This window comes from Colossoma macropomum, unplaced genomic scaffold (assembly GCF_904425465.1).
Source record: "Colossoma macropomum unplaced genomic scaffold, Colossoma_macropomum, whole genome shotgun sequence".
NCBI lineage: Eukaryota > Metazoa > Chordata > Actinopteri > Characiformes > Serrasalmidae > Colossoma > Colossoma macropomum.
In genome coordinates this window covers 36,825,434-36,842,377 of record NW_023494789.1, presented here as the reverse complement: position 1 = coordinate 36,842,377, position 16,944 = coordinate 36,825,434, and the positions used below count along the sequence as shown (strand labels likewise).

Sequence of the window (16,944 nt, the reverse complement as noted above, 5' to 3'; positions counted from 1 at the left end):
TCTTAGCTGGCTTAGATACATGATTTTGTTTGAAAGATAAATGTTTGTGTGAATATTTTAGGCGTTCAGTACTAATTAAACTGTTTTCTCTCTAAATCCATGTCTGTTTCAACTATTCTAAGTGAAACCTGCATAGTTGTAATCATCGTAGCAATTAAAATACTAACCTTTACAATTTTCAATGCACGTGGGCCTTTATACACGCAAAGCAATGAAAGACTATCTGTAGGCTTCAGCTGAGGTAATGGTGCTATACTTAGACAAGGTAATTGGACAAAGTAACTTGGAAAGGTAAATGAAAAATGTTGCTTGCAACAGCAGTAAATCAAGTAACAAAAGTTAAAAGCACAGTAGGCAAACTATGGCAGAGTGTCCATTGTTTCAAAACACTGTAGATAGTAATTAGTAGTAAAAGGGCAAGTTTGCAACTGAAGGCCTAGCCAGCATCGACATAAAGGCATGGTTTGCTCTGAGCATCTTCGCCTGCTAGCAGATGCCACATGGTCTGCTTAAACAGACAGGCAGAAAAGCACTGACTATCTTGTAACAAGTTCTGGGATATATATTATACAGTAAGCAAACAGTTGGTTCTCGTAGTCAACCTTGTTGGATGCGGGAAAAACACTGAGCAACCTTTACAAGGGTCAAATCGTTATGGTGAGATGACTGGGTTGGAGTATTACCAAGGGTGCTCCTGGTCAGCAGTGTTGAGCACCTACTGTGGTTCAGACAAACCACAAACCAGTGACAGGGTGTTGGGCACCAAGGTTCATCCTTGTTTGAAGTGAATGAACGGCCAGGTACATGTGCGCCATTTACCTGGGAAAGAGACTATACCAGGATGCGTTGTGGGAAGAAGTTAAGCTGGTGGAGGGAGTGTGATGCTCTGGTCAATGTTCTGCTGGCAAACTCTGGGTCCAGGAATTCATGTGGACATTGATTTTACACGTGCCATACACCTTAACATCACAGTTGACCAGGTATACCTCTACATGGCAATGGTTTTCCTCAGTGGCAATGGGCTCTTTCAGCAGGATAATGCAGCCAGCCACACTGCACACACTGTTCAGAAATGTTTTGAGGAACATGACGAAGAGTTCAAAGTGTTGTCATGGCCTCTAAATTCTCCAGATCTCAATCCAATCAACCTGGAACAGCAAGTCCAATCCACAGCGGCTCCACCTCACAAGTGACAGGACTTAAAGGATCTACTGTAAATGTCTTAGTGCTAGATACCACAGAGCACCTTCAGAAGACTTAAATAGTTCACGCATTGGAGCTGTTTTGGTGGCAGGTGGAGGACCAACAGAATTTTAGATCTTTTAGATGTTTTGGCTAGTTGGTGTATATGTCTGCATGGACACTTTTTAACCATTGTTTTAACCACCTGTTTTCCCCGTTTTGCACTGTAATACATTATACTAACGCTGTTTGCTATCCGGTGTCAACCAGAGGAGGATGGGTTCCCCTTCTGGGTTTTGGTTCCTCTCAAGGTTTCTTCCTCTTGCTCTTAGGGACTTTTTCCTTGCCACTGGCTTGCTCGTGGGGGCTTGGACCTGGATTTTTCTGTAAAGCTGCTTTGTGACAACACCTGTCGTAAAAAAGCGCTATATAAATAAACTTTGCTTGCTTGCTTCTTCTGTTGGTAAATGTATATCATCCTATATGTGTTGCCTTTTTTTTGCACATTGTCTTGCATTTTTGATGACCAACTGCACTTGGGGTAAGGAGGAAAATTATGTAAATTTAATTTTCTGGCAAACTGTTCCACTAAGTGTTTGATGTTCTTTTTAATCAGTGCAAAAAACATTTTAAATTGATATTAATATAGGACTCTTAGTCGCTTCCCTTCAAAACTTTTCTATAGACCTTTTGATAGACTTTAACTACAAGTCTGTATCTTTTTACTGCGCTCATTCACTTATTGAAAACAGGTATAAGGCTAAAACATTTTCTCCTAATTAGATAACAACATTTTTAGTGTTGTAACGTGCTTTGCAGTTGATATAATTTCTTCCTCTCTATGTCCCTCACTTTGGTTAACTAGTATTACAGGGCCACAGTGCACAGATGTCTGTCCTGTCTCACACACTGAGAGCTCAGTGAAAATAATCCTGACACTGAATTACACAATTACATTTTTTTTCCACATTTAATTTGCTTTTTTTTTTAATGTCAAAGTTAAAACAGTCCCTGAAGAGACTTGTATTTTCATTTGAATTTGACTCAGACTGGTAGCATGGAAGGAATTCCTATAAAATTGCTCTTGTGTGCGTGATTTATTTAACAAATGGGAATCCTAAAGGGGTTGGCTGCACATTGTAGCCTCATTATATACCTAGTTTTTATTGACATCTAGTAGATTGTGCATATCATGTGGAAATAGGAGAAGTTTGGGGATTTTTATTTTGGCCTTTTTTATTTATTTATTTTTTTTTGTGTGTGTGGGATTTTGTGTGGACGCAGGCAAATCAGTGTTTCAAAGTATGAGAAAACAATTTTGACCTATATATACATAAAATGGGAGAAATAAACGTGTAGATGACAAATGTATACGACAATAACGAAAATGGTCGTGTGTCTCACTCTGTATCATGTAACACAGGCCTACGGTTTACCAAAACAAACATTTTTTTAGTGACAACGATTTTCAGATACCGAAGAAATCTGTGATTGGCTCAGGCACACGTCGATGCAGCGCCGGGCTATCGCATTTAATTTCTATTGGCTGAGACAACATCGCTTATGTTTTTTTGACCAATCAGGTGAGAGGGTGTTCACTGGCCGTGGCAGGGCAGTTTAGCCTTGCCGAACGGCCGGGGGTGACAAACCGCCCACTGCACGGATAAACGGGCGGGCAGCTTTAAAACAGAGCAGCCTTACATTTTAACTATAATATCTACTTTACTTGTAACTAAATGTTTCTATATTGGCCGCAGTGCTGGGACATAACCCTACGAGTAATGGGATAACTGTGTGTAGACGGTACTGAGGTGCATAGTTAACGCTAGCTGAACTGAATAACACGATTTGACTGAACGAGCTGGTTAGCCACGTTAGCCAGACTGAGCTAACGTTGGATTTTTGTTTGCTTGTTCTTCCAATTAATTATTTAATTTACCCGTCTGTATTCTGGATTTGGAGACCTACACCCGGGCTAGTAAAGACCTGTCAAGCGGCTATGCGTGTCAAATCACGCCGTAATAGGAAGAGTTAAAGGCGTGAATGGGCGTGCGACTGTGTTGTGGCGACCACAGCGGGATGATGATGGCACCGAGGCGGCTAACGTTACTGCTCATCATCGGGTTTGTGTGGGGTAAGTCCATCCTGCTGCACCCATCTGTTACTTTAATCCACAATCAGATTGCTGCCTATAGCCCGGAACATCGCCTAAATGTAATAGTGTGGTTTGTTTGATCCGATTGAGTTCGTGGCTCTAAGTTAGATTCCGAAATTGCGTCGTATCGTATTAGCAGGGAACCAGCAGGTCGTGTAATTTGTGATGATGGAAGTTTGCGTCTCCATTCAAAACGCATTAGATGCTACACCACCAATGAGAACTGTGGCTAGATAGATGCAACCGATAATGGTGTATTGCTGGTCATGTCTGGATCTAACCTTACAAGCTATATATATGGGTGAGCTGGGTGACTGCCCAGGCACCAAAAGATGGCTCCAAAAATTGCTTGATTTTAAATTATTTTAAGCTGTTATCATAGCACTTTTTAAATCAGCTTAAATCTATTCACACGCCCACAAAAGTCAGCCTCAAAACCAGCTATAAATATTCAAAAAGCATCATCATTGTGTAAATTTGGCAGACAGTGGCATCTATGACAGGATCATTTTGACATCTTATTTTGGCACATTATAGTATTACCTGACTGATCTTGACAAGGTCTTAGCTGAAGCAGTGTTATTTTGCAAAGAACCGATATTACGAATTTTCAGTAAAAGCAGGACCTTTTCAGCAAACAGTCTTTATTATCTATTATCAGTAGGTCTGTGGGGATGGGCACTATTGCTGTGATGCCCAGGGGCAGCACCGGATATTAATCTGGCCCTGTTGCTGGCTTCACTCAGTCGTTATGCTGTTCTAAGTCATATTTTTAACATGTAGGCCCAAGTTTCATTGAGTAAAAGCTTTCCAGGATTGCTTCTTCAGCACACCCAGTGGTGCTGTAATGAGCCTGTGTGATCCGCTTAAAGCCTGTTCCAGAGCTAGTGCGGGAGGAAGCGCCCACTTCAAACCCACCTCCTGAAACACCTGCCTCGTTTTTCAGGTTCTGCGTGTTGCGTCGGGGTGTGTGTCTTTACACTCACATCACCATGTCATCAAACTGCCATACAGTGAGGTGTGGCTGGGCTGTGTGCCCAAATACGGAGAAGTAATTACAGTGTGGAGGTACGCTTAGCATCACCTCAGGAACTGAGTCACAGGTAAAGGGAAGTTAAAGGATATTTAGAATTGCACTGTGTCTTATGATGAAGACACTCCAGGGAAGGGTATTCTGTGGAAACCCATTCCCGCCAGGTAGAGAAACATTGCCTTTTCTGTTTCTAGCAGCAAAATCGACTTAGTATCTCGAAATAAGTAATGACTAATTCTGTCAAATTTTTGACTTACTGTGTCAAAATAATAACGTAGCATCTTGTGATAATGGCTTATTATCTCCAAATAATTACACACTTTTATTTATTTAATAACTATTTATAATGCAGAATATCAAAATCTCAAGAAAATAAATCCATACTAAGTCAGTATTAAATACAGTAATTTTAGTGTAATTGAAAATAAGCCGTTCTTTTAAGATATAAAGTCAGTGTTTCAAGAATGAATCATTATCTTGAGATGCTAAGTCAAATTTGATGTACTTGCGTGACGTAGAGTGGGCTCCCATAGTATTCCCATTACTGTCTGCAGTTTGAAATCATATTTGGCAGAATGAATTTACTCCATGGGACGCGTTTTAATCCATAGACTAGGGATTGGATTTTTTGAATATACTCATCAGTGTTGATTATACGATTCATTTTGGAACCTGCATTTCCTGCTTGATGAGATCCTGTAAGCTGAGGACATTTTGATAAATGCTTGTTAAACTGTTGAGTCCGTTCACATTTACACAATAACATAAAAAGAAGCTCATCAGCATTTTATACATGCCATGAGAAGGACTACATGAGTTCACTGCTCTGACATCATAGTTTCACAGCGCAGTCTGAGCACTAGGTAGTACTCAGATAAAGCTCTTTTATTCACATTGCACAACAGACGCTTGTGTTGGGGGTTGGGCGACCAAGCAGGGGGTGCCGACTGTGGGGAAGGCATCGGTAGACAATGCCCTTAAGCCCAGAGAAGCAGGCCGTGGGAATCCCCAAATGAAGTCCATATGATGTGTAAACTGTGACATTGAACACATTAGTAAAACAACAACCGTATTCATGTAGATGACTGTTTTTCAGAGGGGAAGGATCATGCGATGCATGGCAAAAGTATATTTTTGTGTCAAAGGGTATAATTTACAACACTTCGTACACAGAGTAGGTTTTGTCTAAATAATAATTTGACAGTTCTCCTTTCTAAACTGCTGTTAAAGTTACATACTGAAACTCCAGAGGTCCAGAGGTGCCAAAGATGGTTTAAACACCTGAACGACTTGAGTGCTGACATCACAACAAAGGGATAAAAGTGTAGCAAAGCAGTGTTGCAAATATTGCCACAAATATTTACCCTCAAAATAAACATGATAATTCATTGTCATATGAAGTCATTGGAAACCAAAGTAAACTTGGTCACGGTTTACTGAAAGGCAGCTTTTGTAGGGCGTGGCAAATACATAGCTTTTCATGACAACAGGACATAAACCTACATAAACATTTATAAAAGCTTATTCCAACAGCGTCAGGCTTTTGTAGCTTTTTCTAGAGCCTTTAGATGAAGTGTTACTGAAAAGTTTATCATTTGTTGAAAGCATTTTGAAAAAGCTAAGTCACCAGACTTCTGACAGACAGTGTGAATGCAGGCATGCAGTACTTCCTCAACCTCACTGATTCATCTGACCATCCATTTGTTTATTAGGATAATCTGTTTAGTGAGCTTTAAGGAAATATTGTCAATGCTGGTGCCATTCTGATTCCATGCTGATGTTAACTATCCCACAGTATTTGTGTGCTTGTTAGATTATGAAAGGGTGTGACTGCCGTCTTTGACCAGTAGCGGTCTGATTGAGTTGTGCATTGTAACTGACTGACTATGTGGGCTTCATGGATTGCCTGATGAAAACTAATTTGTTTTGTTCCACTTATTGATTGCTGTGGTGAACATGTAACTCAGTGACATATTTAATGTGGTGCATGTTTGCTTCCCCTCTCTCTATCTCTCCCCCTCCCTCTTGTTTTCTGTTTGTTTTGCTGTCCTTTCTGTCACTATAATAGAGTCCCAGCTTGTTGTATGTCGTGAGGTCACTCTTCCCACTGGTCCACTGTACCGCGTAGCAGGGTTCCCCTTGTCCCTGCGTTGCACCGTTTCCGGCTATGAGGGTCCACGGACACAGGATTTTGAGTGGTTCCTGTACAAAGAGGGTGCAGGTGCATTGCAGATTGGGGTGGTGTCCACTAGAGATCAGGGGTTTCCCTACACCCCGTTCCAGGGGCGGGTTCGCTCAGGCGAGGTTCGAGTGGAGAGGGACTCCGGTGACCAAGCCAGGCTGGTAATTCAAAGGCTCCGCCCGGACGATCAAGGACGCTATGAGTGTTACACACCGAGCACTGACTTGCGATATCAAGGCAATTACAGTGCCTCTGTGGTCATCAAAGGTACCTCGCTTACAGAAGCTGTTTGCACCTTCATCAACATAGAGCTCATATTAGCAACTTCACAATACAATACGTATCATAATACAAGCATCACAACACGATACAATATAATATGATGACAAAACGGGCAAACTGGATGTCCAGCAGATATTGTTATTTAGTGTTTGCCTCTTCAGATTGGCGAGAATGATTACCTTTTTATTATTATTATTAAAGGGCCCATATTTTGGCAAACTGATTTTTTTTCTCCATGTTTTGACATGGAAATTTGTTGTAGTATATAAAACTGTAAAAGATTCACTCTCCAGTCCATATAGTCCAAATATGGCCTAAACTAAGCTGCAAAAACAGCTACTAAAAACTGTTACTAATTCATTGTTTTTATGATGTCACAAAAACAAACTTATTTGCATATATCCCTCTATTCAGCCTACAGTGGTTAACCCCCACCCATTCAAGCTGATGTAATAAACAGCATTTCAGCACGGACTGCTTTGTGAATGAGACACAGAACAGGGTAGGCAGTCAGAACAGAGCTCATTTCTGTATGTCAGTCTTAAGGGCACACCACCAAACAGCATGTTTAATTCTAAGGGATAAAGCAAGAAAATGTTGGATACAGGCCTTTTAATATTGACCATAAATTTAAGTTTACAAAATACAAGAATAATGAGTAAAAATGCAGGGGAGCTTTACAGAACTATATTATAGGTGTGACTCAGTCTATAACGTAGGTGTGGCTCACTCTAGAGCATAGGGAGGCAGAAGAATGATCTTTCTTCACTTTTGGTATACAGGACAGCAGCCCCAGAGGCAGTAGTCAATATTTGGGCACATTTGCATGTGTGGGAGAGTCTGTGCCTGTACAGTGATCAGTGAATAGCAACATGTTCATGAACATGTACTGTGCACATACAGCACTGTAACAGTATCCATTAAGTTTTTGAAAAGCACTAAAACATAAAGCAGTACTACAGAGACATAACCAAAATGCTCATGGCTAAGCAGTTATCCCAGCACGCTGCACATGCTGAATTACAGTCACAAACTAAACCTGTCTGTGAAAAGTGACATCATTGTGTTTTTTCAGTGATCAGATCATGTTTGGAGTTCACCTGACCACATGCAAAAGCAGATATAAACACACCTAGGGATAATTAGATCACTCAGACCACATTCAGAAGTGATCAGGCCCTTTATATTTGGTTTCATTCCCAAAATGCATTATAGATCCCTTTCAGGAATGTCCTTTTGTTCATTACTGCGAGTGAGCTTTACACATGTAAGAAATATTAGTGATATATTATGATTAATAGTACTTATACGGGTACAGGTATTACAGGTGAATATACAGCATTTTGAAATGAAGCATCTCACTTGTTTACCGTTTCATGCAGTGATTCAAGACACGTTGCTGATAACACACTCTCGAATTCTGAGTGGCCAACCCGTCATGGAGGGGACAGAGCTACAGCTGACGTGCGCCGCATCTGTCCAGTCAGCCCAGCACACTCACCTGTCTGTCACGTTTGGGGTGCGAGGTAGCACGGATTCTGGATCTTTAGGCCACAACCTGAGAGAGATCATCTCCCTCGACCGTGATCTGCGTGTGACGCCTGGCCGGGGCGGCTCTTACGAGAAGAGGTACAAAGATGGGGAGATCACTCTGGAGAAGAGGAGTGGGGATGGAGGGAGGGACCTGTATGTGTTGAAGATGAGTGTGCTAGCCCCAGAGGATTCCGGTTCGTACTTCTGTGAGGCAGCACAATGGATCTTGGACCCGTCCGGCCAGTGGGAACGAATCGCTCAGAGGACCATGGAGCTGGGAAACCTCTCTGTCCAACCACTAGGTCAGATATTCCAACTCTTAGCTCTCTTGGTCTGTTTCTAACTGATGAGAATAATTCAAGGCTGGTCAAGGGAGCGTAATAAAATCCACAACAGTGCTAAGAGAAGTCTAGCAGTTGTGTCTGAATGATACATTTTGTTGTGATCATTTGTTGGAGTGTGAGTTGAGTGTAAAGGCAGTTGTTTTATTGTGTGAAATGTACAACCTTTACAAAGCATCCAGTTGGAAACATAATCAGAACTACCTTGTTTTTAAAAATACATGCTGCTTTCTGTAGACACATTTGCTTGTTTATCTGACTGGCTGAAGTGTGGTGATAAGCAGATTTGTACTTCTTGTAATGGTATATTCTTTTTGCTCTCAGGCTCCTTATATAGGTTCAATTTCAAAGAAGTATTATTTCAAGATTAAGGCGGTTAGATAAACAGTTACTGATTAAAAATGCTCCACTGTCATTCTCCTTCAGTTGTTCTATAATATGTGACCTGGGGGGGAAATGTCAGTCTCTTTCACTGTTGCCAGGATCTTACAAGCAAAACAAGACTTAATGTACCTTGAAGCTTTGGGCTAAACCAGAGACATTATAATAAGAGGAGGCGGCTGGTTCACTGGTTGAGAAGCGAATGTGAAAGCTTGTAAGCCTGAACATGACATCTGTTTACAGGGAAAGCCCCGCCTTTCAGTGAAAACAGCCAGTCGGCTTTCGGGTAAAGCTTTAATAGGGAAAAGCCCCCCCTTGTTGTGTAGATATGCGCATGGGCAGAAGATAGAACAACCTGAAATACATGTTTTTCATATGTTGTGTTTTGCAGAAAAAGCAACAGACTAGTTACGCAATTTTGTCAGATTTTCCCCTTGATTTCAAATATGTTTTTAAAACAACAACATGTCTATCAGTTTTCCTCTTTTAGGTCTCTCCCCATTTAAAGAGATAGGTGCCTGGTCTGTTTTCCCTTCTGATCCAACTAATCAGCTATTTAACTAATTAGTTCTTCATGAGTTGAAGTGAGTGTGTTAGTTAGAGCAAGGAAAATACCTAAAAGCATACATGCAAACTCGGCGCCTTTCAGGGAAATTTGTTGTTTTGAGTAATGAACATGCCATTCACATGAAATCAAAATGAGATTTGCGGAGTTTTTCATTTTGTGGAAGGGAAAGTGGAAGTGGGTGTCTGCTACCAGCAGAAAATTCTAAGAGAATCCCTCGTTCCACAAACACAGCACAGTAGCATTTTGTGGTCTTTATTCAGCCAACCCACCAGGTTCACCACAATGTTCACATTGAAATCACTAAACTTTTCTTATGCTGTAAAAAACGATGCAACTTTTTAACTTAAAGTAAGTTTCCTGATTTGCTTAAAATTTTCACTGAACTTCCAGTATTAAGGTGAAAGAAGAATAATTTGTGTTTTACCTTTTGTTAACTTATTTTTTGAAGTTGAGTTAACTCAACAATTTATGTTAATGATTTTTTAACTTTATTTTTTGGTTGGAAAGTTGCATGATGTTTGCAGTGTAGGAACGACGCTGCCATACCTTGCCACAGGGGCTGGTTTCTGAACTTTAAGATTACCTTTTTTTTTTTTACTGTTCAGGAATTTTCATGTCTGTAAATGTGCAGCACAAGACTAAAAACCACTGCATTAATTTATGTAGTTACACATATTACAGTATTGCTGTACGATAACTGAGTAATAACTGTCTCCACAGCGGACAGTCTATCCGTCAGCGTGGTGCCAGTTGGTGAAGTTTCTCTGCAGCCTGGTTCTCCTCTTAGCCTTACATGCCAGGTGTTGGGTGCTGGTTGGTGGAACCGCTCGGCTCTGCTGGTCCAGTGGATGCGACGTGGACCATCAGGGGGTGTGGAGGTTGAGGTGGCCCGGATGGGGCCTGACGGGGTGGTGAGCTGGGGGGACGACACCAGCAGGGGAGGAGGGGGCAGCATGGAAAAGGAGGCTGATGGGAGGTTCTCCTTGAGGCGCTTTTCTGCCCATCCGGCAGACGCTGGAGTCTATCGCTGTGCTGTGAGTGTGTACGCCGGGCGACCCAGTCCAGAACCATCCAGCCCTGCCACCCTCACTCAGAGGTCAGAGGGAGTAACAGTCAGCCTTAGGAGTAAAGGTGAGTGAATGTGGATAAAAATACGTAATTGTCCTAGTCAACAAAGTAGATGAGTGGTCGACAACATCAATCACGAAAGAGAAGTCAGTGTTCATGTGACACCTGCGGTCATTCCAACAGGTTGCAATACACTATAGGAAGAATTTGGAGAAATACGGCTCCCGTTTCATTGTACCATAAAAGTAGAAACTACTGTTGCATAGACAGAACTTTGAATCATGGTGGTGCTGTGAGCAGGGCAAAGTGAGAGGAACCACAGAAGGCATATTGATGCGATTAATCAGTTAATTGAATAACTGATTCGATTATAAAATTCCACCCTAGTGTGAACTGAGAATTTAGTACCTAGAGAGTTTTTGTAAGACAGGCTTTGTTTTTCTGTGTGTTTGCTCAGATGTCAGTGTATCCGCAGTAGTAGACTTGCCACGGCGACCACTCCTGAAGCGCGGGAGCACCGTTACCTTGCTCTGCAACATCTCTGTGATGACCACAGGCCCAGCCCAGGTGGAAGTGCAGTGGCTGCAAAAGAAAGAGGACCCTGATGGGAAAGAGGAGATGCCCTCAGAAGACACCAAAGGCAGCGTCCTTGCCACTCTGACATACGATGGAATGTCTCGTATCTACAGTAATGGAAGTGATTTAAGCGTCGACCGCATCTCTGCCGGGACCTACAGGCTCCGCATCTTCTCAGCACATGAGGGAGACCAGGGATATTACCAGTGCCAGGCAGAGGTGTGGACACAGGACCCCCATGGAGGCTGGTACAGCACAGGTGCCAAGACGGAGTCAGCCATGGTGCGCGTGTACCTGTATGCACGAGGTAAGCTTCAAGAAATACCATCATAAAGAGAGAAAAGAGGAAAAGGCTATGTGGTCTTGTGCCTAACTTTTTATATCTCTCTTCCTTTTCCTTCTTTCATTTAGTTCTTCCTCTTTCTTTGTTAAAAGTTTGTATTTTCAGTTTGTTTAGTTTCATTACCTCTTCATTTCATTAATGTGGGTAAAATATCCAGACCAGATCTGGCCAGTAGTGGAGCATTCTTTGACCATTCTTTCTTTAATGATAATGTGTGGAGTTTTTGGGAAATGTGGCCCTGTAGAAACTAGAGATTGGCATTTCAAATAATTTTGTGGTTGAGTAAGTCGTTGAACACTGAGAACAAAGCCTGTTGGAGCAAGCTGTGGTTGCTGGATTGAAAAAGGTCACTGCATACCCTTAACAGTAGAAAGGCCAAAATGGTTATTGTGACTGCCTTTCGACAAAATAAAACCCCAGTGTGTACTGTTCCCAGACTTTTAGTGCATATTCGATGCACTTTTATGCACAATATGAGATCAGTATTGCAGAACACAAAATCTGAGTATTTCTACCTCTGAAGCCGTTAGTGGTCATTTTGACGTTTATGTTAGATTGTGTTTTGTTTCTATGAGCTGGCTCTTTTTCCCACTATTCCAGTAAGTTGATATTTTTAACAGCGGTTATTCCATAGCCTACTTGCCTTATCTGAGTATTTACACCACAAAAGGCCATAGTTGTCATTTTTACGTTAGACTGCGTTGTGTCTGCGTGGGCTTTTCCAGTGACTCAGGGGGTTTTAATAGATTTATTCAGTAGCCTGCTTGCTTCATCTCATTTACCTCACAGAATATCTGGAAAAAAACTGGCAAAAGTTTTGCAAAGTACAGTTTAGATCAGAGTAAAACGATAGCAATAGAAAGGGAAAGGTCAAACGGTACAGGCTATTGCAGAAAAACCCCAAAAAATATGTTTTGGTTTACTACAGATATTTGGTAAACATGACGCTGTATCTTGGCAAAGACGGTGGGTGAACACTCGGGCGCGAATAGGAGAGAGTATGATTCTGAAGATGGTTGCTTTTGTTCTTTGTGGTCACATGTGAAAGTAATTTATCTGGAATACAGTGCTTTTCTTACAGAAAACACTGTTGTGGTGTGGTTTTCATTCCAGCAAAGGAAGAGCGCAGATGATCAGTTGTTGGAAGACGGAGACCCATTGATAAACAAGTTGAAAGCGCTCGTGCTTGTTTGCAGTGAAAACTTGCAGCTATGCCGGCCCTTTGCGGATAAGGTTGGACTCCCCTGTCTAAGGCTGCACAATTTGAATTATTTATATAAGTTGTGGTCCAGGCTTGATTTTTATTATTATTTTTTATTTATTAATTAATTTTTTTTGGACAAGACCAACATTTTCCACTTTTCCTGGCTTGAGTCTTTAATGCTGAACAAAATGCGCCAGACTGATAGTTAGTTGTGGTTGTGTTGTCATGTACATAGCGCATGGGTGTTTGTTTGCTTCTGATTCTGATTGGTCTAACAGGGGGTTTGCAAACTCATTGTTATTAGTTTAAATTTCCCCACTTAAAATTGTTAAGACAACATTGTTGATAATGTAGGCTGTAATTAAAAAAAATTGCCGCTCTTGCGATTTGACAATTGCAGTTTCGATATATGATTAAACTTTGAGCCCTAACCCTGCCTAAAAAAAATAAATCAGGGCTTTTTGTTTACAGCCAACATTTCCCGGGTGCTGCTCAGCTCATACCTCTTTGAAGCCACTACGTACAAAACTGTCAATCTCATTAAAACTGAGGATTGAATTTTCTGAATTCTGGGAGCTCTTAGCCAGTCCCTGAGGGTTGGCAGGTCTACTGGTGATAGGAAGGGTAGCCTAGTAACACTGACATGACAAGGATACAATCATAACTTTTAGATTCAGGTGGGATAAATGTTGGGATTTTTAGTGTTGTCTCAGGCAACATGAAATGAGTTTAAAATCAATAAGAGTACTTTATTGGGTTGGGTCATTTATGTAATGAAAAACCTAAAAGAAATCAGGGAAAATAATGGCTGTTTGCTTCATTACATTTGCTGAATGTCCTGAAATACTCAGACATTTACATTTTCTGTTTTCTTTCAGCACTCATGATTTAAAAAAATGTGTTTGCTTTCAGTGAAAATTCGAACTAACCACCCCCAAAAGTGCTGAAAGGGACTTCACTGTTTTTCCTTTGTTTGTTTGTTTGAAGATTAGTTGTTGGGATGCAAACAGAGTCATTGAAGGTGGTTTATGTGACCTAGTGCGTTGTAGAGAAACTCTGATTTCATTACAGTAGTAGTGATAACAACCAGGGGTCACAATGTCTACAACCCAAATACATCTATCTATTTTATGATCATTGAATCTTCTTTTGGTTGTGGTGAACAGTACTAAATCTGAAATCCCTGGCATCAGGCAATGTATTCATATCCCTTTTAATATTACAGCTTTATGTGTGGTAGCTTTTAGAGACACTAAATTCTTCGGACATCTGGCTCCAATCATAACCAGTGTAAACAATTCTGACTCAGTAAGTTTCTCTTGAATGGCTCATTTCACCATTTCATTAAATGACTCTGAATGACTTTGTTTGGATCTTAATGGTAGAATTATTTAGAAATTCTGTAAAATTGGTGGAATTGCCCAATTGGAAAAGGTGTGCTTTGGTTTGCCAGCATAAATAATGAGTATTATCATCAAGAGACAACTTGAAGGCATCACTAAGCGTGGTCAGATTTACTATGTAACGATCTGGTGTTTACATGTGTTTTCTCTCTCCTGTGCAGTTGCTGACCTCCTTCTTATACCGCTGGTGGTTGGAGTGTCCTCTGCCCTGTTTGTGGGAGTGGTTATCATTGCCACGGTAACCTGCTGCTTCATGAAGCGACTGGCCAGGCAGCGCTCTCAAATAAGGAAGTAGGAAATTTACCTACTTCCCTGCAGAAGGTACTGTGAGGCCAATTAAGGAATGATATGGACAACAAATAAAACCAAGTCTGTACTTCAACTGAGCGCTGAAGTATGCTGACTTCTGGTGGTAAGCCTGAGTTAAAAAATGTATAGAAGAGAAATCATGGTTCTGCTTCTCCACTACCATAATCATCATTCCGACTGCCTGTGTGAGACACAGCCCTGTCATGCCTGCACTGTTTCACTCACATTATCACCACTGACTTTTGGGTTGAATATTAACTCACACAAAGTGTGCACTAGCAGTGAGTGTAAGGAAAGGAGGTGATACAGTGGGTAAGTACGCTTAGTAAACCCACACTCCTTTCACTCTTTGTCTCTAAGCCACAGAAGGCCTAACCGTGTTTGGTTACGAATGTCAAGCTGTTGCCGAATGCACATGGGGCCAAATCTTAAGTCAGCACCTTGCTGTGTTATTGTTTTGTTCCAAGGATGAACCACTTTGAAAAATGTTTTCATGTGTTTTTCATGTGTTCTGATATCTTAAATCCTTCTTTTCATATAAGAAACGTTTATAGAGAGTTCCTATATAGCATGGCATAAATGTTTTACCATAGTTTTTATGGTATTTATGCAACTATCCAGACTGTTGCACTGAATTTTGTGAAGTTAAAGACAAGCCCTTCCAGGTACTTATTCATTTTCAGCCCACACACTGTTCATGAACTCTATCCAGTAATTAAGCAACCCCTTGATGGTAGAAACTAGCTTCCAGTGGGTGGAATAGACTAAATACTGTATGTGTGGCGGCCCTATTCTTTAGAAACGCTGAAGAACGCATCCAAACTACTATAGATGTATAGTTAAGAGGTATAGAGGATGTGTAAAATAATCTACACAATAAGCTTGACCACCAGAATGCTAGTGAACCACTTTATTATAAGGGACTCTGAACTTTCTGGTGCTGAAAAGTTGATGGCTGCTCCCCTCACACCGGGATAAAGGACTATTGGTATGTAAACATCACTTAAGCTGTCAGGAGACTCAGCTTGAAATGCAGGGACTCTACTTGAAATGCTGTTGCTCTCCACAACAGTTGAGCCAAATCAGACCAACGTTAAATAGTTGCCAAGCTTTTCGGCCAAGCCTGCAGGACCAAAGTGGGACAAGGACCAAAGCGTTCCTTAAAAACTTTGTTTTTGGTCATTAATACATCCTGTTTGTTAAAACCCATGTTTTTTCATAGTTTATGTTTGTGTATTTTATCGGTTCAGTGGCTTGCCTGTATTGCACTGCTATTGATTTGTTACTGTGAAATGAGTCTCTTTCAGAAGGAAATTCTAAATTTCCTCCTTTGATTATGTATGTTGTAGCCTGTAGGAGTAAGGCTAATCATTGTGCACCTGCGTGCTTCCTTTTGGCTTACTGTTTTTGCTTTACTTTACATCTGGACTTAGCATGTGGGCTTAGCCACAGTATTGTAGCTTAAAAGAGAGAGAGAGAAAGGGAGACTGAGTCTCTTGTTTGGAGTCACAGCATAATTTATTTGATTGCTGTGTTCGACTGTGATTTGTCAGACTAACAGCCTCTACCCTGATTATTAATGTGGTTGATACATTAGAAAAAAATTTCTAAATAAAGCTGTTTTGTGCTGAAGCACTTATTTACAGTGTCTGGCTGGCGAAAGCGGGTTTTATCCTCTTAGCCATGTGACCGAGAGTGGAAAGTCAGTGAGAGTAACACAATATTCGCTGGCTCTTAATCCTAATGTTTACATTTCAGACGCTCCACTCCTCTCAGTGAATTTACCAGCCACTCTGCTGACTTCATACAGCTGTTCCACTCAGCTCAGTGGCCATTTTGTTCTTGATTCACGCACTGGTACTATTACTGTGTGGTTCTGAGTTTGGACGGACTAGGAGTCAGTCTCTAAGCTAACCCATGAAAGTGCTTTAGGTTCAGATGTAATTTGAGTTTAAGGTACACATAATTTAACACTGTACTGTCTTTTCCTTAGTTTTGTTTATTTTAATGTGAATTGTTATTGTTATAATTATTAGACTGCCAATATTCACGTTTTCAAAGCTCTGTGTGTTCAGCAGTTGCCCACGATCCACTGCATTTTGATTGTGCAAGTACTGACAGTGAATTGTGATTCTATTCAGTGTCTGCTTGTGCTGTGTAATGCCGATTCAGGATCATGAATAAATAATGTATGAAAACAAAACGTCTCGAAGGATCAGTGAATCAGTTATTAAGGAAATGAAACATTGATGCCAGTGTTTTATGCAAGAGTATTTAGCACTGAATATTTCCTATGTTTAAACTCGGCTTTAATTACATGCATTGTAATTGATTTCTTTTTCATTTTGACTACACTTTAACAGTTTGTCATGTCCATGGAAAGG

General features: G+C 40.9%; 1 protein-coding gene across 1 annotated transcript; it reads left to right on the top strand.

Moving 5' to 3' along the window:
* The first annotated feature begins 2,812 nt into the window (after positions 1-2,812).
* igsf8 (immunoglobulin superfamily, member 8) lies at positions 2,813-16,763 on the top strand. The gene is made up of 6 exons (XM_036571192.1): positions 2,813-3,316; positions 6,439-6,819; positions 8,217-8,669; positions 10,378-10,788; positions 11,183-11,608; positions 14,413-16,763. The coding sequence occupies exons 1-6, from the start codon at positions 3,226-3,228 to the stop codon at positions 14,544-14,546; spliced, it is 1,896 nt and encodes a 631-aa protein (XP_036427085.1). The 5' UTR covers positions 2,813-3,225; the 3' UTR covers positions 14,547-16,763.
* The last annotated feature ends 181 nt before the right edge of the window (positions 16,764-16,944 follow it).

Coding starts and splice junctions, on each gene's coding strand:
- igsf8 (XM_036571192.1), top strand. CDS start 3,226: ATGGGCGTGCGACTGTGTTGTGGCGACCACAGCGGGATGATGATGGCA. Junction 3,317..6,438: donor CATCATCGGGTTTGTGTGGG/GTAAGTCCATCC, acceptor TCACTATAATAG/AGTCCCAGCTTGTTGTATGT. Junction 11,609..14,412: donor CGTGTACCTGTATGCACGAG/GTAAGCTTCAAG, acceptor TCTCCTGTGCAG/TTGCTGACCTCCTTCTTATA.